The following is a 23,547-nucleotide window of genomic DNA, read 5'->3' on the forward strand; positions in this document are numbered from 1 at the left end:
AACCTGTCGTCTACCACGGCCACACTCTCACCTCCAAAATCCTCTTCCGCGACGTCATCGAGAGCATCCGCGACTCCGCCTTCGAGGTGAGGCGGGGCCGGCAGCCCTGGGTGGGGCACTGGGTGCGGGGTGCGGGGTGCTGACCGCTGCCCGTGCCCACGGCCAGAAATCCCAGGGTGCCGTCATCCTGTCCCTGGAGAACCACTGCGGGCTGGAGCAGCAGGCCACCATGGCCCGGCACATGAAGGCCATCCTGGGGGACAAGCTGCTGACTCAGCCCCTGCAGGGGCAGGACCCCCACGATCTGCCCTCACCAGAGGTAAGGCCACCTGCGCGCCCACCGTGGTGTCCCCATGTCCCCTCCAAGCCCTTAGCTCGGCCCTGCCTCCTGTAGCAGCTGAAGGAAAAGATCCTGGTGAAGGGCAAGAAGCTGCCAGAGCTGTGGCAGGAGCCCCGGGGTGTCACCTCCCTTCTGGACCCCAAGGAGGAGGAAGAGGAAGAGGAGGAAGAAGAAGAGGAGGAGAAGGTGCAGGAGAGAAGCCCCCGGCGGGTAAGAGACTTCCCCAGGGATGTGGTGCTGGGGGACCACGGCATCCTGGTGGCCCTGATGGATCAGAGCATCCTGGTGGTGCTGGGGGACCGCAGCGTCCTGGCACTGTCCCAGCATCCCCCTGTGCAGCCCTGCTCTCTCCTCTTTCAGTCGCTGCAGTCGCTGCAGGAGATCAAACCTCTGCAGGTGGGCCATGGGATGGAGCTGGGGTGGCCGATGGGGCAGGTGACATGGGGGTGGTGAGTGGCTGTCACTGCTGGGAAGAGGGGACCGAGCTTGGGGACCCCTCAGTTGTGCCTCCCTCTTCCCCTTGGGCTGGGTGGCCTGTTTGTGGGGTTTCCAACACTTGGATGTCTCTGTCACTGCAAGTTCTCCATCATGTTGGGCCTCCATCACATCCAGGGTGACCTGTTGGGGTCTCCATCACTCTGGGGTTTCTGTCACCTCAAGTATTCCATCATCTCAGGGTGCCCATCACCTCAGGTTCTCCAGTACTTTGGGGTTTCCCTCACCTTGGGGTCTCTAGCATCTTGGGCTGTCCATCCTCTTGGGTTCTCCATGACTTCAGGTTCTCAACCAGCTTGGGTTCCCCACCAGCCCCACGTCCATCATTCCATTGCCTCAGGTTCTGCTCCACCTCGGGGTCTCCATTGCATCAGGATCTCCCCTACTTTGAGGGTCTCCATGGCCTTGGGGGTCTCAGCACTCAGCACTAGCAGGGGAGGGGGATCTGTAGACCCTGGGGCAGGCAGGTGGCCACTGGGGCCAGGGTGTCCCTGATGCCACGGTGGCTCCCACAGGCCAAGGACGCGTCGCAGGTGTCCCCGGAGCTGTCGGCGTTGGTGGTGTACTGCCAGGCTGTCCCCTTCCCCGGGCTGGCCCAGGCCCTGCGCCACCCCCAGCCCTGCCAGATGTCCTCCTTCAGCGAGAGGAAGGCACGCAAGCTCATCAAGGAGGCGGGTGAGGGCCACCAGATGGGGACAGGGATGGGGACAGGGTGGCTCCATGCTCCTGACGACACTGGGATGCAGGAGGGGCTGAGAATGGTGGGCTCTGTCTCTGGGGTGGCTCCATGGGTGGTGGTCAGGGCAGCCCTGGATGGGGGACGCTGGGCTCTGCTGGCAGGGTCTGGGGCCAGAGGCCAGGGCTGGGGTCACACGACCAGGACCAAGGTCTGGGACCACGGTTTAGGATGTGGCATCTGGGTCCAGGGCCGGGGCTGGGAATAAGGTCTGGGTCAGAGTCCAGGGACTGAGGTCTGGGGTCAAGGTCTAGGACTGGGGGTAAGGGTCAGAATCTGAGGTCAGGGCCTGAGATTAACATCTGAGTCAGTGTTCAGGGTCTGGGGTCCAGGATCAGTGTCTGGGGCCAGGGTCAATGTCTGGGGTCAAGGACTGGAATTAGGATCTGGGTCGGGGCATAAGCTTGGGAGTTTTGGAGTCTGAGGTCCAGGGATCAGAGTCAAAATCTGGGGTCAGGGTCTGGGTTCCATGGTCAAGGTCCAGGGTCAGGGGTCTAAAGTCAAGGTGTGGGGTCAAGGTCAGGATCCAGGGTCAGAGGTTTAGGGTCAGGGGTCCAAGCTCAAGGTCCAGGGTTGGGGTCTGAACCCCAGGGTCTGGTTTCAGGGCCTGGGTCACATTTCAGGCTCAGGGTCCACCCAGCTGGGCAGGCTCTGTCCATGTCCCTGTGCCCCCCAGCAGCACCCGAGGGTGCAGTGGCCCCTCTGAGCCGTGTCTCCCACCCAGGCCCGGCGCTGGTCCGGTACAACGCCCGCCAGCTCAGCCGCGTGTACCCGCTGGGGCTCAAGATGAACTCCGCCAACTACAACCCCCAGGAGATGTGGAACGCTGGCTGCCAGCTGGGTGAGACCCCCAGAGCCCCCCATGGCCTGGCACCCACCCCCAGAGCCAGCACCCACCCTGACACCACCTCCCACTGCCCCCACAGTGGCCCTCAACTTCCAGACGCCGGGGTATGAGATGGACCTGAACACCGGGCGCTTCCTGCCCAACGGGCGCTGTGGTTACGTCCTGAAGCCCCTCTGCCTGCGCAGCCCCCCCGGAGAGGGGTCCCGGCGCCTGGCGCTGCACATCAGGGTGAGGACAGCCCACGGGCCTGCCCCCATGCCCGGCTGGGTGCCACCCACGTCCCTGCTGGGTCACACCTATGACATTCCAATGCCCAGCCAGGTGCCACTCCCATCTTTCCCCAGGTGACACCAGCCCCACTCCCAGCCAGGTGCCACCCATGTCCCCTCAGGGTGATTGATGCCAAGCCCATGTCCAGCCCGGTGCCACTCACACACCTTCTCCTGGGTGCCACCAACCTCTCTTTTGCTGGGGACACTGACCTCCCCTCACATCTGCCTGGGTACCACCCATGTCTCTACTCCTGGGTGACACCAACCCTGTCCCCAAATCCACCTGGTATCAACCATGTCACCTCCTCCCCGCCCCATCCCCAACCCCAGCTAAGTGGCACCCGCATCCCTTCTCGTGGGGACCCAGGCACATGTCACTCATGTTCCTTCTCCTGGCTGGTACCAACTACCTCCCTCCTCTTCACCCCATCCCCACTCCTGGCTGGGTGCCACCTGCTGCCTTCTGGGGACACCAGCCCTGTCCCCACACCCAGCCATGTGCCACCTTCCTCCCTTCTCCTGGATGGCACCAGCCCCCTCCCTCCTCCTCACCCCATCCATGCTCCTGACTGTGTGTCACCCATGACACTTGTGGGTGACACCAACCCTGTCCCCCAAATCCAGCTGGTGTCAGCCACTGGGTGGCATCAGCCACCTCCCTCCCTTTCACCGTGTCCCCAACCCCAGCCAAGTGCCACCCACATCCCTTCTCCTGGGGGCACCAGTCCTTTCCCCACACCCAGGTCCCCCTGGGCCCCCGTGGTCCCCGTCCCCTGGTCCCCAGCTCCCTGTGCCACAGGTGATCACAGCACAGCAGCTGCCCAAGCTGAACAGGGACAAGGGCAGCTCCATCGTGGATCCCTTTGTGCGTGTGGAGATCCACGGGATCCCGGCCGACTGCGCCAAGCAACAAACCCACCACAAGCTCAACAACGGTGAGTGCTGGCACCTGGGCACCCCTGGGGACACCCCTGGGGACACCCCTGGGCACCTGGACCCATGGGGACACTCCAGGGCACCCTGATCCCCGTGAGGGACAGTCCCTTGGGTACCCAGGCCCAGCACTCACTGCCAGCTGAACCAGTGCCCAGGACATCCCAGTGCCCTCTGTGCACCCAATGCCCCCTCCCCAGCACCGCCTGATCCCCACCAGTGGCAGGGTCCATCATGTCCCAGTCCTTCCCAGTGCTGCTCCCTTATGGCCTCCAGTATACCCAGCCCAAGCCCAGTGTGATGCCCACCCTCCCCAGTATCCACAGCCCCAGTATGACCCCCGTTCCGCCAGATTACCCCGCCATGGCCCCAGTGTTATTCCCATTCTCCCAGTATAGCCCAGCCCAACCCCAGTGTAACCGCCATTCCTCCAGTATATCCCATCAGAGTCCCAGTATGATCCCATCCCTCCAGTATACTCCACCACAGTCACTGTACAACCCCCATTCTCCCAGTATAGCCCAGTCCAGCACCAGTATGGTCCCATTTCCCCCAGTATACCCCATCATGGCTCCAGTATGACCCCTATTCCCCCAGTATGACCCCTGTTCCCCCACTACACCCCACTGCAGGCACAGTAGGACCCCTTTTCCCCAGCACACCCCATTGTGGCCCCAGCATGTCTCCTGTTCCCCTACTGTGATCCCCATTCCCCCAGTATACTCCACCACAGCTCCAGTATGACCCCCTTTTCCCCAGCACACCCCATTGTGGCCCCAGTATCACCCCCACTCCCCCAGCCTGCCCCAGCCCCCACATCCCCCAGTGCAGGACAGCAGCTCAGCCAGGGCAGGGGCAGTGCACAGGGGGGTCCTGCTGGGCCCTGCGGGGCACTGGGTGGCCCTGGTGGCCCCAGTATCCCTGGTGGCAGCACTGGGGACCACGCCGGTCCCTGCAGGGTGGGGCACTGCCCCAGCATCAGCACGGGGGGGTTCCTGGTCCCCGCAGGGTGGTGGTAGCCCCAGTAGCAGCACAGGGGGGTCCCTGGTCCCCGCAGGGTGGTGCTGGCCCCAGTAGCAGTACAGAGGGTCCCTGGTCCCCGCAGGGCGGGTGCTGGTCCCGGTGGCCGCACCCACCCCCCGCTGGTGCCGCAGGTTTCAACCCGCGCTGGGAGGAGACGCTGCGGTTCCAGGTGCGGGCGCCCGAGCTGGCGCTGGTGCGCTTCGTGGTGGAGGACTACGACAGCACCTCCTGCAACGACTTCGTGGGGCAGTTCACGCTGCCGCTGCCCAGCATGCGCCAAGGTGGGTGCGGGTGCCACCCCGCTGCCCTCCGGGGACGGGGACAGCCCCTGCCACCCGCTGAGCCCCCCTCTGTCCCCAGGGTACCGCCACATCCACCTGCTCTCCAAGGACGGCGCGTCCCTGTCCCCTGCCACGCTCTTTGTGCACGTTCGATGCAAGAGCCTGTGAGGTGCCCACAGGAGGGACATCCTCGTGTCCCCAAGGTGCCCATGGGAGGGACATCGTGTCTCCGTGCAGGGGACAACAGGCTCCTCCATGGATGGGCACGCTGCGTGGGGACAGTCTGGGGACACCCCTCACCTGTCTGTGCTGACAGCAGGGCTGGGAGGACCCAAAGGGGTGGGGGCTCCCCTCCCTGTTCCCCAGTGCCACCCAATCTGCTGGTGCCCTGCTCCTCCCCTCCTTGAGGGGACAGAGATGCTGTGACAACCAGGATGGGTTCATTGGCCCAATGACAGCCCAGCACAGCCCCACAGGGGTGACATGGGTGACAGCAACCCCCAAATGTCACCAGTCCTGGCCATGCTTGATCTCAGCCCCTCTCTTGGGGTGCAAGGACGGTGCCATCGCCATGGAGTCCCTGAGGGGACCCTGCCACCACACACACTCCATTGTGCCCGGGTGGGGACACATTCCCGACCTCTGCCCTGGTACCAGCAACAGTCACAGATTTACACCCTGGAATCAAGCCAGTCGAATAAAGGTTTTATTTTAACAGAGCCTGTCCCAGTGTCCCTGTCACGCCCCAGGGCCCATCGTGGGTGGATCAGGGCTGAACCCACCCCCAAACCAGTGGTGCCCTGGGGAGCTGCCAAGCACCCATGGGTGCTGCACCCATGGAAGCTGGGGGGATTCATTGGAGCAGCCCTCAAACCTGCCATGGGGACAGGGGAAGGATCCCACTGGGTGTCCCCCACCCGCACCCAGCCTTCCCTAGCCCAGGACAGCAGGGACACAGGAGGGGACACAGAGGTACTTGCATAGGTGACACAGGACCCCAAGCAGGGGGGGATGTGATGGCACTGCCAGGGGGGATGTGATGGGCTCCTGGTCCCCACCGAGGCCCCACAGGTCCAGGCTGGGGTGGGCACAGGCTCTCAGGGTCCTTGGTGCCGTGGGGTGTGACAGGGACACGCAGGGACAGGGAGGCGTGGGAGTGCATAGACGGGGTCTTGGCCTTGGTGTGCAGCTTTGGAAACCTTTGGCTGGGCAGGCAGGAGAATCTCGGAGCTCTGGGTGGACAAGGTTCATGGCATGGCAGGAGGCTGTCCGGGCACTCCTTTCCCAAAAGATCTTGATGGGATGAAGGTTTTCCATGAAAACGTTTCCTTTATCTCGGCGGATCCCACGGCACGAGGTGACAGCGGGAGCTGGTGGTGGAGGCACCGGGGTGGGTGGGGAGGCTGAAGCTCCGGGGTGATGCTGTATCCGTATTTCCATGCTTCCAGAGAAAAGCAGCTGAGCAGAGAGGCTGGAAGTGTGGCAGGGGCAATGGAGCATCCACCGGTGCCCGCAGCCCCACGGGGGAGGCTGAGGGGAAGGAGCCCCAGGAGTCCCAGCAGAGCGGGGTGTGCCAGACACGCTCCGGAGCCGAATGCCCCCCGGATCTTTGGGCGCTGCTGCTCCTCAGTTCAGCACTCGCCCCGTCGAGCAGGAAGCATTGGAGTCTCCGTGGCTGGGCAGGAGATGGGACAAGGCATCGCTTGCACAAATAGCCCTTGGAAAGGAATCTCGACGTGCTCCCGAGCCCGCGGGGAGGGGCCCTGTTTAACGGAGTCAGGAGCAAACCAGGGGCAAAGAGCCGAGCAGGGGAGAGCCCGAAGCACTCTCGGGGCAGGTGGGAGGGTTTGGCCACTGGCCACCACGTCCCAGTGCTCCAGCACGCCGGCGCCGCAGCATCAGCCTCAGCTGTCCCCATGCAGAAAAGTCCCGGTCCAGCGGCCCAGTGGTGACCTTCAGCAGCCGAATGCAACTCATGGCAGTTGGGAACAGGAAAGATTTAAAATATATATAATATATACTTTTATTATTCACCCGTGAAATCCATTATATGCCAATCATGATCTAGTTTCAGCAGTTACATTCCCTTGATCATGTCTTTACGAGGATGCAATTAAACCAAACAAGGAGACGGCTGACGGCAGCGGGGGCGGCGGCTCCAGTCCCCCTCTCCCGGCGCGGGTCCAGCTTTGGCAGAATGGATGAGGGCAGCACCTCGGCAGGCCCGGCTCCTCCACGCTCTCCTGGCAAGGGCTCCCTTACTGCAGCACCAATCCGACCTGGGAGCAATGGAAATGGAGTCAGGACGTGTCCTCTGCTCCGATCCCAGCTCCACGTGGACGCAGCTGGGAGGGCTCAGTGCTGTCTGTGTGGGTTTCCCCACTGGTTTTGGGATATTTGAGAGCAGCAAAGCCCTGGGTTTGTGGCTGAATGGGCACATGGGCCCTGCCCAGCTCTGATCTGGGGAGGTGACCAATGCTTGGGGTGTGACAAACCCCATCAGGTTATGAGACAGCCTTGATTCATGAGCCAAAGATGTTTCTTTCTGAGCTCATGATGAGTAGAGGGATGGAACACCTCTCCTATGAGCTGGGGTTGTTCAGCCTGGAGCAGGCTGCAGGGAGGCCTCAGAGCCCCTTCCAGTGCCTAAAGGGGCTCCAAGAGGGACTGTGGACAAGGGCCTGGAGTGACAGGACAAGGGGCAATGGCTTCTCACTGCCAGATGGGATAATGGGAAGGAATTCCTCCCTGGGAGGGTGGGCAGGCCCTGGCACAGGGTGCCCAGAGCAGCTGTGGCTGCCCCTGGATCCCTGGCAGTGCCTAAGGCCAGGTTGGACGGGGCTTGGAACCACCTGGGACAGTGGAAGGTGTCGCTGCCTGTGACAGGGGTGGAACAAGGTACTCTTTTAAGGTCCCCTCCAACCCAAACCATTTTGTGACTTGGGAGAAGCTGCTTCCCAAGAGCCTGGTCCTGGACATGTCCCTGCACAGGCAGCTGGCACTGCTGGGGACTCTCCAGGATGTGCTGGTGGCTGGTGCTGTGCTCTGACCCAGTGGACCCAGAGGCAGCCCCACCACAGGAAGCATTCCCAGCATCAGGCTCTCCCACCCACCAGCGCTCCCAGGGATTGCTGACACCTCCTGGGGACCTCCCGGGGCATCCTAGGAGGCTCAGCAGGTGAGTGAAGCTGTTTTAGGGCACATAGGCTTGTGCCCAGAGACAGACCTGGCTTCACACCAGGGAATCAAAGCCCTGTGACTGCCATCAAGGCATTAATTAGCTGTTAAGGCATTAATTAGCTGTGATGTAGCTGGGCAGATTCTCGTTCTCAAGCACCATCCTCTGCAAGGTGACTGTGGACTGGAGAGACGCTGAATCACGTCTTTGGGGTGGAGGGACAGTAGCAAGCAGGTGCTGCCTCAGAATGGCCCAGGGCAGGCAGAGCGGGCTGCAGCACAGCTCTGGGAGCAGGTCAGTGGGGAACAGGCTGCTGGCCCTCCAGGCTGCTGGCCCTGGGGACAAATGACATCCTGGGATCCCGTGGCTCAGCCCCCTGCATGTGGTGGCAGAGCTCCTTTGTCACAGGTCCTGCTCCAGCCTGTCTGTTCTCCCCAGAGGGGTGGCTGCTTCTCCCACCCCACCAGGACACACTGGCACCCAGGGCTGTGCAGTGACAGCCGGGTCCTGTGTGCGATCACAGGCAATTGTCACAACCCCCGGTGTCACATCCCTCTGCTGTCTCCTCTGTGCCTGGCCTCCTTCCTCAGAGAGAAGAGGTTGGTGTGAGGGGAAGGACTGAACCTGCACTAGTCCAGGAATAAAATTAGCTTTGGAAGATGAGCGTGGAAGGATTTTCCCCAGGGACACATGCTCTGTGCAGGCACAGGGGGATGGCACAGGGAGCTGACACTGGATTCACCCATCACCGTGTGTGACACTGCGAGGGCACCGGCTGGGCTGGGAATGCCAAGGTGTGGGTGACACCAAACTCATGTCCCCAGGGCTATGGGGATGAGACCCCTCCTCACAGCACTGACCTTCTCTGGTGCCATGCTGGGACACTTCCAATTGTACAGGTAATACTGCAGGTTCCCGTCCCCGATCCCGAACTTCAGCTTCTCCAGGAAGGTTTTGTTTTCCATGAGATCCAGTGCATTGAAGACGTCAAATCCTTTCTGCACAGGGAATACATGAAGCCATCAGTTCCTGCTTTTGTGCTGGGGAGCTCCTCCCACCTGTGAGCAGCCTGGCCCCCTCTCCTGCCCAGCTTTGAACCCCAGAAAAAGGGAAGAGCTCAGCCTTGGTGTCCCCAGCCTCAAACCAGCTACTACAGGACTGTTTGCTGTAGGACATGAGTAACACCCTGAGCTCAGCCCACCATGAGCTGCACGGTTCAGAGCACCTCTGCATCCCTCTCCTGGGTGGCAGATCCTTTAGGATTTGGATTGCTACAGCCCTGGGAACAAGCCCTTCCCACAAACCCAAGGGTGGCGAGCCTGCAGCAAGCTGCCCAGTGAGTTTCCTGGTGAGCTCCTGGTGAGCTGCCCAGTGTCCCACGGTGCCAGCACATCCCTGCCATCCCTCACCGACTTGGCGAGGATGAGCGCGTCACTCATGAGGTCGATGAGAGGCGTCTTGGTGTGAACATTGTAGAAGGAATAAGCAGCTTTCAGGCTCTTGTGAGTCGGGTGGTTCATGATGGTGGAGGGCAGCGTGTAGAAGCTCAGGAAGTCTGTCACCTCTCCCGGGGCACTCTGGAAGGCAGAAGGGACATCACAACATGTCAGGCTGGCGTAAAGCCTGGCCAGAGCCTTAGAGGGGCTCTGCCAGTTGGAGTGATGGGTGCAGGGAGACTCAGGGTATCTCAGGATGGAGGCACCATCCTCCAGCAAACTCCCATCCTGGAGGGGCATGGAGCCCCTTCCTGATCACTCCCACAGCTCCAGTGGAGACAAAAGTGCAGGAAAACACCCCTCCCATCCTGCTCCTGCCCCTCACCTCTACCACAAAGGTGTCGATGATGTTCTCCTGAGGTAAGAACCAGTGCTCCACCTCCTCTCGGCTCATCACAGGGGTCAGGTGGAACTGCTTCAGGTACTCGGTCAAGAGCTTGTGCACAGCAGGGATGTCCTTGTGCTCCATGGGCCGCAAGCCGGGAGTCTTGGGAGTCTACAGAAAGTGGGACAAGTTGTTTCGTTGCTTGCACAGTGGTTTTCATCACCCAAGGGCTCTCCAGCAAGCAGCACAGAGATGCTCTCTGCTTAGATCAGCCCATTTTCAGCCCCCCAGCCCTGCGTGCCCAGCAAAGGATGGATGTGATTGGCCGTGACACCGATGGCAAAGATCACAGAGAGCACAGCATGTCCCAAATCCCCAAGCACCAGGTCAGGTCCCACTAATGACACAAACTCTCTGCTTCCCTCCAGGTTCCTGTTCCCCCCCACAGCGGGCACGGGCTGGGAGATGTGTCCCAGGCTCCACAAGATGTTACTCCCAGTTGGCCTCAATTACTAATCTAGGGTTGGGATGGCTCAGCAAGCCCAGATCCGTTTTAGGGCTGAGTTTCTGTGCAAAAACCAGTAGCTCCAGCCCAACAACTGCTGCCTGTGTGGCTGTGGGAGGCAGGAGCTGGGAGCTGCCCAGCATGAAAGCAGCACTTTCCACCCCAAGGGGCAGCTCTGGCTGACTGAAAGGAGCCAACAAGGTCGGGGAAGGTGGTGGCAATTTTAATGCATTGTTTGTTTTTTTCTCTTCCATCTCCAGCTGGGGAACTTCCCCAGCAGGACAACTGCAGTGCCAGAACTGATCAGTGTGACTGAAGAATGAGGGACTAATCCAATCCAAGGTCACACCGAGGCTGTGTTTGGACAGATGAAGGCTGTCACATCTGCCTGCTTGTTTAACCAGGACGACAGGCTGTGACTCACCAGCAAACAAAAGCTCACAGGGTCCTCTAACTGTAAGAATTTGCCCTTAAAATGCAGGTACCCAAGCAAAAATACATAAAGATTAAATAAAGCACAACTGCTTGACAGAGTCATTTACTACATGGAACAAACCCTGGCTCTCCAGGCAGAGGACGTGACCTCGACCAGGATGTTTGTGCCTCTCCCCCTGCCCAGCAAGGAGCAACCCCCTGAGCTCTGCTCCCGGCTGGCACCCACCTCGGGCAGCCGGTAAAGCTTCGTGGTACGTTGCATAGTCATGTTCCTGCTCAGGTGGGAAAATTTGACCTCGATGAGTTTCCGAGGATTCAGGGAGCGATGCCAATACCTGCAGAAACACACTGGCAGTGGGAGACTCGTTCTGGGGCAGCGGGGCGGCCACGGGCACGAGGTTCCCATGGCTGCCGCGAGGGCAAGTGAGAACATCAGGCCAGCAGCTCCCCACAGAGAGAAACACGGTTCTGAAGTGCTTGTGCTGCCAAAGCCTCCTCTCCTGTGTTACATGAGCAGCTTTAGCAAAGCCACTGCACTTAATCCTGGAAGGACAGCGTGGGAGGAGAAACAAAAAAAACTCTTTCCTGTCCCGGGGAATCCCACACACACTACTGGCCACACAGGGGACCTCCGGAAGGGAAGGTCTGCACACAGAAATCTTGGGAGAGCCACAGACACTCACCTGCAAGTCCCCACAGGCTTTGGCAGCACCACTCCCGCAGTGTAAACAGCCTGGAAGATCCCCTCCAGATGCACCCTCCTCGTGATCTCACGGATCAGAACCGGAGCCACCCGTTTCGAGCGCAGCTTTTTGTGGACACACAGGAAGTTTATCTCCACCATCTTCTTCTCTCTTGGGCAAGAAACAATGCAGAGCATGAGGCTTGACTGTCCTGACCTGGGAGGATCAGACCAACGCCCCGGGCAAGCTACCTCCAAACCCTCTCAAGGGAATGAGGAATCAAGGCCTCAGGGAAGGGGCAGGGGCTGGGTTTGGAGAACCCTCCCTTAAGCTGTTACCCCGGGATTCCCACAGAAAATGGTCTGAATCTCTGTCAGGGCAGGGTCAGGTTGCACATTAGGGAAAGGTTCTTCCCCCAGAGAGTGGCTGGGCACTGCTCAGGGAATCTCCTGGGAAGAGGCTCCCCAGGGAATGGTCAAAGCCTCAAGGCTGCCAGAGATCCAGGAGAGTTTGGACAACACTCTCAGGCACTGGGTGGGATTGTTAGGCTGCCCTGTGCAGGGCTAGGAGTTGGACTGGATGATCCTTGGAGATCCCTTCCAGCTCAGGGTATTCTATGATCCTCCATCTCCATCTAGCCCTGGATGATTTCTGTAAGCCAGAGCTCTAAGTTAACCTAACTCATTGAGGAAAACATCCTTCACAGTGGTTAACTACAAGATGTTCCTGCCCAGAACCTCCCTGCCGATCTTAAATATCCCCCATCTTCCCCTCCAAGCAGCAAAACATCTCCAAAGCTGAAGGGTGCAGGTCTGGCTGTGGGCTGGGGAAGACAATGTAGCCAGACCCCCTCAGCACTCCCAGAAAGCCCCAGGTGTCAGCAGGGTGAGAAATGCAGCAGAGCAGCACTCACGTGTCATAGATGTGGATGGTGGCTGGAATCGCGCTGATAAATCCCACCAGCTTCTTGCTGGAGACCACTCGGACCCCACAGTGCCACTGGGGCAGCCAGCCTGGAGGACGCAGTGCCCTGGGGAGGGGACACACCTCAGCAGTCACCTCCCATCCAAGGTCCCTGGTGTACCTGCTCCTGCCTCCCACCCTGCCCTGGGACTCCCTGTGTCCTGCTCGCAGCAAGAGGATGAGAGGGTGACAGTGATGTGACAAGGACTGTTGGGATCTGGGGCAATTCCTGCACCCCACGGCCAGTCCTCACTAGGGACACAGGAGGAAGTCCCTGTTCCTCGATTCAGGAACACCCTGAAGAAACAGCAGCTCTGCTGCAATAGGACTCCAAGGGTAATTGCTGCCAGCTGCCTTCATCCCACAGCTCCAGGGCACTGAGGAATTCCTCAGCTACTGGGATTTTCAAACACTCGAGGGATCAAACCAAAGAGGAAAAAAGTCCACTTTTAAGCTCCCAGATCTCGAAGGAGCCCGAGGCAGGCAGGGCTGGATGACAGCCCCTCTCACTGTGTCCCTGTACACAGTGACAGATGGGGAAGGGACGTTTCAGGAGGAAGGGAGATGGGATAAGCAAAGGCAGCTGCAGCCCTGTCACCGGGATCAGGCTTGTCAGCATCCCACACCCTCTGCTCTGCACTGCTGGTGCCACTCACCACAGCAGGAACTCGGGCGAGTAATCGAACCGGAACATGTTGTCATCGTCCTCCACGTAGTTCTCGTTGAGCAGCGTGTAGAGCTCCTTCAGCTGCAGCAGCACAGAGCACGGGGGTTAAGGAGGTTACTCAGCCATCACCTGCCCCCAGACAGGACCCTGAACACTTCGTGTGTGGCCACAGCACTGGGGCACCATGTGCAGCCATGTCCCTGCTCCTGGCACATCCCCCTGCTCCCGGACCAGTGCCACACAGAGCAGGGGCAGCAGCAGGACACGGGTAAGCCCCGTGTCATTTCCCAGGGAGGTGGGTCATGCTCTAAAGGGTCTTCCTAAGGGAAAGCTCCTGGCTTCAGGCATCTGTACAGCCCCTTGAAGAAACGAGGCCAAGCTGGCCAATCTGGGATGGGTAAAAGGGAACTGCAGTGGAGGGAATCAGACCCATCCAAGCCCAAGGAGATGGTGTGACAGAGCCAGAGTTGCCTGCTGTGGTGAAGGACACATTTCCATCCCCAAAACCATCTCCAATAGTCCAAGCATTGAACTGCCATCCGAGACACTCCCAACACGCGCGTGCCGAGCTGCCTGTACTCACCACACCTCTATCCCCCAGGTCCAGGGCATCCCAGGTGAAGCCCTGGGGCAGGGTGTACGGCTCCTGGCGGATATTGTCCTTGTCCGGCTCCACCGGACCGTGGGTGTTCACCACTTCTCCTGCAGGACAGAGCACGCAGCCATGAAGAAGTTCTCTACTGTGTGAGGCCAAGCCTCCCCAACACCTCAGTCTGGTGGGCAACGTGCCTCGCATCTCCCACCCCTGGAGTGGCAGACAGGGACTGTCACTTCACCCACCCAGTCTGGGATATGACAATGGGCAGGGAATCAAAACTCCTTCCAGGGCAACAGTGGAGCCCATTGGGTGACCAAACACAAGCCACAGCTACACCCTCCAGCTCCACACGTGATCCTGATCTTTCCCCCTCCCCACAATCCCAGCCTGGGCCAGCACTTTCCCGTGAGCCCCTTCACGGGATGGTGATCCCTGCCAGCTCTGGCCACTGCCGCTTGGCAAGTGTCAGGGTTTCCTGCCCACTGTGTCTAAAGAAGAGCTGCAGTGAACAACACAACTTTTGTTGTAAAACCACTGACTCTTAAAGGCCCTGATTCAGCCAGGAGATGTCGGCTCAAGCTCCGGCTTTCTCGGGGATGTCGGTCCAGCAGCATCACTTCAGTGCTGCCAAGAAAAGTGAGTTGTGCTAATTAGGAATTCCCTTAAAAAGGCATTGAAAAGGTTTCCAAGCAATGGGGAGATGATGAAAGCCCAGAGCAAAAACTTCCCCCATCACACCCACCCCAGGCAGCTTCCAGAAACGCTCACCCCTGGCCGCCCTCTCTGTTTTGAACAGGTGCTGAACTGCTCTGAGATCTGGCCCCAAAAATCCCACAGCACTTCTGTTATCCAGCCCTAAATAGCCCCATGTCCGTAACGCTGTGTGCCAGAGCCTGCCAGCACCACGAGGAGCGCTGGGACACGGGGATTGGCTGGCAGCCAGGCACAGCCAGGGCACAGCCACCACCATGGTGTTGGGAGGAATGAGCTGCTTTGTGCCTCCCACTCCCCAGGAGACACCTTCCACCCTTCCCCCGGGGTTTTCCCAAGCAGAAATGATGTTTCCCATGTCCAGCATGCTCAGAAAAAAGGGCAAATGCAAGACCAGGCTCTGTTGTCTCACATGACCATGTGTGCCATCTCACTGTGATTTTCCCAACTTAAAGCTGAGACTATTGCTCCCAGGAAAGTTTTTGAAACCCAAAAAGGTTTCAGAGTGGTGTGGACATCATGGAATGGGAATCAAAACACTGCATCTGCAGCAAAGAGACACAACCCCATGAGGGGAAATACTGAAAAGCAGCAAATTTGAAGCCATGACCAGTTATGGATAAATCTAGAAAGTGTGGGTTTGTCTCATTCCCTAGTTCCCCTGAGCTCTGGGGGATGGAGATGAGGAGAGACTAAAGTCTCTCATCCCAGGCACCCCAATCAGCCTGGGAATGAGCACCTTCCAGCCAGGCAGCTCTCCTGTCACTTCTGCTCTGAGAGCTCCTGCCACGGTGTCAGCAGCAGATCACTGCCACAGGCTGCCAGAGGAAGGGCTGGAACAAGGACTAGAGCTGGGAAGCACTGCTGGGATGGTCACAGGGGAAAGAGGGGACCAAGAGATGGGGCTTCCCATCCTTAGATGCTCATGGCAGCTTGGGGTAGAGATGCTTTGGTGTTTGTGCTTCCCCTCTCCAGGCTCAGCTGCAGCTCCTGCTTGTGCCAGAGAGGGATGTGAGCCCAGCAAACCAAGGACGTGGCAGCTCAGCACATGGAGCTGCTTCCCAGAGCTGCTCCCATCACCATCTGGCCCCGACTCACCCCGAGTCACCTTCCCCACCAAGGATCCCTGTCTGGGAAACTTCAGCCTCCAGGAAGGGGAGAGCTGGACAGCTCTGAGTCCATAGGATGTGGCAACACCACACGTGAAACTTGGGTACAGGGGGCTGGGGAGACCCAACTCCAAGGCTAAGGACCAGGATGAAGGAATGCACAAACGCAGGAGGCATCAGGTCTGATGTCAGAAGTGGTTCCTTGTCCCTCTGTACTCCACAAAGTGCTTGCACAGCTCTCCAGATCCTCCTCATCCACTCAGCCCATGATGCTGAATGGTGGAGAAGTGGTTTTGATGCCTTTGAAGCCCAGGCCAGGCAGGGACTCACTTGGTGGCCACAAATGAGCATGTCCAGGCTCCTTGGAGCAGCATGGGGACCACAAGGCCTCCCCCAGGGCCCACAGGATGTTGAGGGGCTGCACATACCTAGCTTGGGCACTGGCTGTGTGTCCCAGAACTGGTAGCTCCTCTTGCTGGCTTCCTCCATGGTTTTGGCAGGGCCCTGACCTACAGAGAAGAGCTCGATGGCTTTTTGAATCTCCTGGATCCTCTCAGCGGGTAAAGAGTTCACCTGAGGGCAGAAAAAGAGGGTGGAAAGCAAAATGAGTAAGCTGAGCCACCAGGTCTGTATGTGGGCTCCTCATTAGGGGAACCTGGAGCTGATCCAGGGTGGGTGCTGCCAGGAAAGGGAGAGCAGGCAGGAACCTCCCTTCCCACCCTCAATCCTTGACAGAATGGATGAACCCTTTCATCAACCACCTGCCACTCACCCAGACCTGGTTTCTAGGCACTCCTAGGACAAAGGGGATGGAAGGACTTTCTGAAAGTGCTTTAAGCTTCAGTTAAGTGGGTGCTGTGAACCCCAGGAGCAAACCTCCCCACCTGACAGCCTGCAGAGACAGATGGATCTACCCACACCCAGCACTCGGGATTCCTTCAGTGGCTTTTCTTTCTCACTGTTCAGCTTCCTCCCTCTAATCAGTACCCACAAACTGCAGCTTCCAGAGGAGTCCCTGGACACCACGGACTGGGACAAGGCAGAGAGGTTGAGTCAAGATGAAAGACACTTTCATCCTCCTCTTCCTCAGGGTGGATGGCTCTGCACTGAATTCCCAACCCCAGCTCCTCTCTGATCCCTGAGGAATTTAGTTTGAAAAACGCAAAGCCCCAGTTTAAAGCTCTGCACAGTCAGTTGGACAAAATATTCAAAATATTTGGACGGGAACTGAGCATCAGACAGAAAACAGCCTCTGCTGATGTGTGTCCTCTGCCACAGGACCAGAGGGGACAAGAGGGCCATGTGTGTCCCATGCTGCTTCCCAAATCACTGGCTGCTGGAGAGGATCAGGCAAAGCCCAGAGGAATAAGATAGTCCCTGCTTTCCCCAGCTACTGCTCCTGTGATCATCAAGCAAAAAATCGACACCGTCAGATGTCACCCCTGTGCTGCTGTGGGCAGGACTCGGAGCTGGCAGGTGGCAGCTCCTGCCTGTGACAGGCAGCTGGTGTCTGGGAACAATAACGTGGAGGCGCCAGTCTGACCCTGGAACTGCCTGGGATATCCAGCCAAGGACTGCATTATCCCCAGAGTGCTCTGCAAACACCTTCTGCACCAACAGGAATTCCCACACATGGAGCCAGACTGGGAAATCACTCTAAATCTGAAGTTTTTTGAGCAGTCAAGTGCCTAAAACCAGGGCTGGGAACCTTTCCTTGCCCTAAGTGGCACTGGAGTGGTTCAGGATGGGGCTGGCTGTTGTGGGGGGCTGGGATTCCGGGAAGGGGTCGGTCACCTTCACCGGCTGGTCCTGAGCCTGGTCGGGCTGGTCTCCTCCTCCTTTCTCTTTCTTCCGCTTGGGTTTCTTTTTCTTCTTTTTGGCTCCGCTGTCATTTGCTGGACTCAGGCCCCTGGGGAACAAAAGAAACATCATTGGAGCCTTGGGGTTTTCTTTTGGGAGAACATTTGTTTGGTTTCTGAGGCACTCTAAAGAAAATACAGACTCCCTGCTGAGTCCAAGTCTCCAGGAAGGGGAATACTCCGTGCACGGAGGGTGCAGCCAAGCACCCACCCCACGGCACAGAACTCCCTGTGAGCTCCCAAAAAGGGACCAGCACCAACACCTCCCACCCCACAGGTTTGCTCAGAGGTGAGGACTGAGCCCTGTGCTGCAAGAGATCACACCCCCACTGTCACATCACCCCACTCTGCCACCCACGCCCAAATCCACCCTGTGGAGTGGTGGGATGCCCAGCTTTGGCTTTCTCCCCCTCTCCAAGCCCAAGGATAGATGTGGAAGCAGCAAACACTGGTCCAGCTCCAGGGATAAGGCCCCACAGCAGGTCCTGGCACCACAGAGAGGTCGGTGGCCAAGGACACTGTGCCAAGTGTCACCTCACCTGCAGAGATGATGCTCTATGGAGACGAGGCTGTTTATTGGAAAATTATTATATTGTTATGCTGGAGCTGGAAAATTGAGACTGAGGAGCAAATCTCTGGGAGTGCAGGGTGGGAAGTACCTACACCAGGGCACAGCTCCTCCTTCCACAGATGCAGGGCAGCCCTGGACATCCAGATCACGACCATTCCCAAACAGCTGCTGGTATGAAACCCCTCACTGAGCCTGGCCTTTGTTCCAGCAGCATCCTGATGCCAAAACACAGGAGAGATGCCTCCTCCCAGCATGGCAGATAGGATCTCATGATGATGAGCTCATGATCCTGCATGGGATGACACGGCACAGGACAGGCATGGGGGAGCTGGGACACCCCAAGCTCGGAGGGAGCCTCCAAACAAGGCCACAGCCTCCAAGGGGTCAGGGCTCAGGGGGAGATTCGATCCTGGAGAGGCTGGAGCAGGTCTGAGAGGAGGGATGAAAGGTGAAAGGGAGGGACAGGGCCAGGAGAGCTCTGCCAGCTGCCAACACGAGGGGTCTCCTGCAAAGCAAGCTGGGGGCAGCAGGTGCCAGGACATGGCTCAGCTCTGTCCTGTCCCTCAGAGCTGCCAAGAGGGGTCAGGATACAGCCAGTGCATTTGTACTCTACGACAGAGGTTCCCTTCCTTGCACCCCAAAACAACTCTCACAGCAGGGACAACCCCACAGATCTGACCTGCCCAGAGGCACTGGCCTGGAATCTCCCCACAAAAGCATTGCTCACTCCCAGAGCAGTTTAATGTCTTTACCAAACACAAGATAGTGGTGAAGAGGGTGGAGCAGGAAAAAAAAGAAGAAACGTGCTGGAAAATATGTTGGAGCAGCATCCAACTATTTATTTCAGCATGGCCAGAACAAGGAGGGGCTGGGAGGAGAACAGAGCTTGAAGAAATGCAAGTGCAAGGTGTCCCTGCCCATGGCAGGGGGTTGGAAGTGGATGATCCTCCAGGTCTCTTCCAACCCAACCATTCTAGGCAATCCCTGGGCTGAGCAGCAAGAAGGTTATGAAACTAGGGAAAAGTGGATGGAGAAATGTTTTTTGAGGGATGAAGCTGGGAGGTGCCTGTGGATGTAGCACAGAAAGCCAACGTGATGGGCTGCATTGTCCTGGGGAGCAGAGAAGGATGGTTTGCAGGACACGGAGCTGCTGGGCTGGGGAAGCTTTTCCTCTGGATGAAACCTGAACAGCAGCAGAGACTCTGCAGACAGCACATGCTGGGGAAAAGGACTCCCATCTATCAGCAGAGCCTGTGTGGAACACCAGGAGATGGGAAGCACTCCTGGCGTGGGAACAAGCACTGGCTCAAGGTGAGCTGCTCCACAAAAGGAGGTAAAGAGAAGCCCCCACCTCTTCTCCAGAAGAACATGAAGGAGAGCAGAGAGAGGAGCAGGAGCAAAGCCACAGCTCTGAGAACCAGCAGCTCCGCAGCCCCAGGGAGCAGCATCCTGCGGCGCTGCTGAACCAGCCCGGGAGGGAATCTCACCTTCCCTCCCACTGCCAGGAAAGGGCTTTGCCTCCACCCGGGAGATGCTGCTTGGACATGACAGCAGCAGCAATCCCAGCACAGGGCTGCTGACACCACTATTGATTTTAGTGACAAATGTGTGATGGCTTTTTTAACTCTCTGGGGAGGAGCACGGGCAGATCCTGGCCATGCTGAAGTCCTGGGATTAGCAAAGCCACCTTGGAGCTGCATTAAACACATCCAAACCGTTTCCTATCAATTTTAACACCACAAACTGACAGCACCAGGAGAGTTCTTGAGCATACCCCAAGGGCTGGTGCTGGAAGTTGCCCCTTCCAAAGGAGATGGACACGTGTTCCCAGCTCACCTGCACATTGGGATGCTGCAGGTGTCAGTTGTGACAGACAGAATGCTCCCCTCATACTCTGTCGGCATCGCTTTGCTTCATAAATCAGAGCTGCCAACTCCCAGCTTGGTGCTAATGAGCTTGGCCCAATCACGCCAGGCTCACAGGTGAAAGCGCTGAGAAAATTCCTCCCTGATTTATGAGCAAAGCTGGCGTGACCTGGAAGAAATCAGGGTGGCAGAAGGTGGGATGAGATTTTGTATTCCAGGTGGCATGGCCTGGGGAAGGGCCCTGCTCCAGCCAGGAGATGAAAACCAATCCAGCAGAGGAGTCACTAGCACGTAGGAAAATGCTGGAAAACCCAAAGCTCCCACTTGCTACACCCAGAGAAGCAACAATTACAGGTATTTTCTATTTTAAATCTATTTAGGAAAGCAAATATCTTTTTTCTCCAGGATAACTGCACCTCTCAGACATTCCCCAAATTAATAACAATTCCCCAACAGTGTCCTGGGACAAGCCACCACCATCCAAAATCTCAACTACTGCAGCTGGCCTGATCCACGAAGCCGAGAGGGCTGGAGCAGGAAGGGTGAGCTGCCAGCCCAGCTCACATCCAACAGCCCATGGCCTTCCCAACTGCACTTAACGCCTTTTTCCTCCCATACCCCTTTGCATTCTGAGGTGCTTTGAGAGGTGAGGTAGCTGGACAAGGGTGCCCTGGCTGCACTGTGAAACACACCTCCCAATTCCCTGTGGGATCACCATGGTCTCTTTTCTGGCTAAGGAAAACACTCTTCCCTACTCCTGGGAAAGGCATCCCCACATCATGGCCATTCACAGCACTACAATCCCTCCTTTCCATTACCAGGCAGCTCCTTGAGCTGAAAGCAAAGGCTCCAGCACCAACCACTGCCCAGAATACAACCCCCATAACCTGAGTGATCTTGAAAACTGATTTTTGAAAGCACCTAAAGACAGCGGCTGGGCTTGTTCAGAGTGAGACCTGCTCAGACTGACTGTGCTCCACCAGCTCAGCCCCTCTAGAGGCTGAAAAACACCAGACACATCCAGCAACAAACTGGTGCTCAGCACCCACTGATCCTGGATCCATGGGTGTTCCCACCGTATTCCCAAACTTGAGGGAGGAAGCACAAGGGGAACAACTCCAGCCCTGGGTGGTTCCCTTAGCCTGCTGGGAGGCTGAAAGGAGTCAGATGAGCAGGAGTAGATCCCTGCTCCGTATTTAGGTGCTGGAAAATCCTTCTGCCAACCCGGGGGCTAATCAGGCACGGTGCTTAGGCTGTAATCTCTGTAATCTCGTTAGGGGCCGTGGCAGGGAGGGAGGGAGGGAGGGAGGATTTCCAGATGGGTAAGCTCAGCTCTTGGAGCCCAGTGTGCCACCACTGTGCTCCCTAAACCTACAACTGAATCCCACATGTGGGAGCTCAGTGCTTGTCCCAGGAACACCTTCTCGTGACTCACTGCAGGCAGGGATCACCACATCGACAGCTGCCCCTCTGGAAAAGCCCCTCTGCCCCCTCACACCCCATCAGGCAACAACCCAGCTGTGCCACAGGGCACTCCCAAACTCCTTCTGTCTCAAACAGCTTCCCCAGATGGTTTTGACAACAATGGAACCGTTTCACAGGACTGGGACGCTCCAATCCTTGGTGTCACCACTGCTCTCGATGCCTGTGAGGTGACAAATCCCACCAGGCTGAGCCCATGCAATGTTCCTGCCTCTCCAGAACCAGGGAATAAACCCTCCCCAGCCACCAGGGACACAGTGGAAGCTCCCTCCACACAAAGGGAAATATGAAAAATAACAAAGTGGGATTATTTTCTTCGGAAAATCAACTTGGATAGCCACAGCAGAGAGCAGTGCAGCCACTTCCCAGTGCTGACACATGACTGAGGCTGAGGAAACTCAATTCCTCTTTCCTGTCCTTAAAAGGAAAGGAAGTATTGCTTTCACTCAGGAACACTTTTATGTTTTAAACCTCAGTGCCAAGATCCAGTGACTCCCAGCACAAACTGGCACGGGCAGGGCTCCGAGTGTGGCTCTACAAACCCTGGCAGCTCAAAGCCCTTCCCCTGCCCTGTTTTTGGGGACAGTGTCACTGGCGTGACCGGAAACACTCCCGCACCCCAGTGTAATGAGATGGTATGGAATCAACAGAATTAATGACTGTGCATCCAGAAGGAAAACCATCCTCTTTCCCACTGCTTGGTCTCTCCCTGGTGGGTCCCTGCTGGGTTTTGGCGGTACAGGAAACTTGCCAGAGAGCTCCAAAGCCTCCCTGCCTCACGCTCCTTATGGCTTTTGGTGTTATTGCCCAAGATATCCACACTATTTCCTACTGGATAGTCCCCAGTGCTTGTGGTATTCCAGCTCCTCGAGGTGGCCAGAGTGATGCCCACGCCAGGATCTGAGGAGGGCTCCCAAACACGCCTTTTCCTGGCAAAGGGCAGGAGGAACCGCTGGGCTGGGGAACAGTGGTGATTGAGCACCGCGTCTCCTCTGCTCGGCTCTGGCTTCCACAAACCTAATCATGTCAGAGGGAAAGAAAATAAAAATCTCCCCCAGCACGGCTAAACCGATTAAACTGAGACACGGTGCCACACCCGGGAGGCAAATAAAATATAAATGGGCAGCTGTGCTGTCATAAAAAAAGCCTCTGTGATATTTCTTGTGTGACCTTTTATTCGCTCCGGTTCCTGGGCAGGCAGGATTGCCTATGGAAAGCTGCTGATAGAGGGAGAAGGGCTCTCCAAGCCCATGGTCTCTGCTCTGCAGGGGTGGGCAAGCAGCACCAGGTGAGCAGGAGGAGCCCAGTGAGGCTCAGGTGCGGGAAGAACAAAGTGCAAACCCTTCAGAAACCTCTGGAAAGCCACACGTTGCCATTCCCATTCCCAGACGAAATGAGGATGAAGCCTCTCCCGCAAATCCCAGGCATGGGGAGGCAGCTCTGCACCGTACTAATTAACGCAGTGAGCAATGAGGGTGCTACGTTAAGCATTCCAGCTCTTCCCTACTGAGATAAGGACGTGCCTCGCTGCCTGTGCTCGCTCCCTGCCTTGTTGTTGTTGTTATTCCACCATTCCATACCCCTGGAGGCTGCGCTCCTCCAACCACGAGACAATGTAGGCAGAGCTTTGCAAAACCCTGGGCTGCGTTTAGGATAACGACGGGATGAGTGTACAGAAGCCCGGGATTATTCCAGGGCACGGGGATGCCACATGCTCCGGAAAGCAGGATCACGCATCCAACCGTGCCATCACCCTGGGTGTCACCGCGGCGACGGAGATGCCAGGAATGGGCTGAGGCTCGTGCGGGAGTGCAGAGGGAATGTGGGGAGAAACACCCTAACGCAAGGCCACGAAGAGCTGCTCACTGGGCATTTTTCTGCCCGGAAAAGGCGCTCGCGGCCCCGTCCCGGCCCCGCTGAGCTCCGGACACGCTCCCGCAGCGGGCGTGAATGGGCACCGCCCCCCCCGCCAGACTGACGGGCGCCTCGACCAATCGCTGCCCAGGATGCTGCCCAGCGACCTATCAGCGCACCCGGGGGGCGGGGCGCCTCGCACTTCCCGGCCGCTCCTCGCCTCAATGGGCCCGGCCGCCGCCGCGGCACGCGGTCCCGGCCGCCACTCACCCCCGGTTGGAGCCATGCTCCGCCTCGTTCTCGCAGTCGCTGCAATGCT

At 58.0% G+C, this 23,547-nt stretch overlaps 2 protein-coding genes across 2 annotated transcripts in view; one reads left to right on the forward strand and one right to left on the reverse strand.

Moving 5' to 3' along the window:
* Positions 1-5,646, forward strand: part of PLCD3 (phospholipase C delta 3) — a 10,412-nt gene extending 4,766 nt beyond the window's left edge. The window contains exons 3-12 of the mRNA XM_017744748.1: positions 4-86; positions 167-319; positions 395-550; positions 701-736; positions 1,351-1,510; positions 2,296-2,412; positions 2,498-2,646; positions 3,490-3,625; positions 4,778-4,927; positions 5,007-5,646. Of these exons, the coding sequence (XP_017600237.1) occupies positions 4-86; positions 167-319; positions 395-550; positions 701-736; positions 1,351-1,510; positions 2,296-2,412; positions 2,498-2,646; positions 3,490-3,625; positions 4,778-4,927; positions 5,007-5,095 (1,229 nt within the window). The 3' untranslated portion in view covers positions 5,096-5,646. The remainder of the gene's footprint in view (positions 1-3; positions 87-166; positions 320-394; positions 551-700; positions 737-1,350; positions 1,511-2,295; positions 2,413-2,497; positions 2,647-3,489; positions 3,626-4,777; positions 4,928-5,006) is intronic.
* Positions 5,612-23,547, reverse strand: part of NMT1 (N-myristoyltransferase 1) — a 20,115-nt gene continuing 2,179 nt past the window's right edge. The window contains exons 4-15 of the mRNA XM_008641649.2: positions 23,499-23,545; positions 17,392-17,506; positions 16,026-16,170; positions 13,763-13,881; positions 13,169-13,260; positions 12,463-12,579; positions 11,550-11,720; positions 11,093-11,201; positions 9,927-10,097; positions 9,515-9,682; positions 8,966-9,103; positions 5,612-7,206 (exon numbers count right to left, since the gene is read on the reverse strand). Coding sequence (XP_008639871.2) covers positions 7,186-7,206; positions 8,966-9,103; positions 9,515-9,682; positions 9,927-10,097; positions 11,093-11,201; positions 11,550-11,720; positions 12,463-12,579; positions 13,169-13,260; positions 13,763-13,881; positions 16,026-16,170; positions 17,392-17,506; positions 23,499-23,545 — 1,413 coding nt within the window. The 3' untranslated portion in view covers positions 5,612-7,185. The remainder of the gene's footprint in view (positions 7,207-8,965; positions 9,104-9,514; positions 9,683-9,926; positions 10,098-11,092; positions 11,202-11,549; positions 11,721-12,462; positions 12,580-13,168; positions 13,261-13,762; positions 13,882-16,025; positions 16,171-17,391; positions 17,507-23,498; positions 23,546-23,547) is intronic.

This window comes from Corvus brachyrhynchos, unplaced genomic scaffold (genome assembly GCF_000691975.1).
Source record: "Corvus brachyrhynchos isolate BGI_N302 unplaced genomic scaffold, ASM69197v1 scaffold479, whole genome shotgun sequence".
NCBI lineage: Eukaryota > Metazoa > Chordata > Aves > Passeriformes > Corvidae > Corvus > Corvus brachyrhynchos.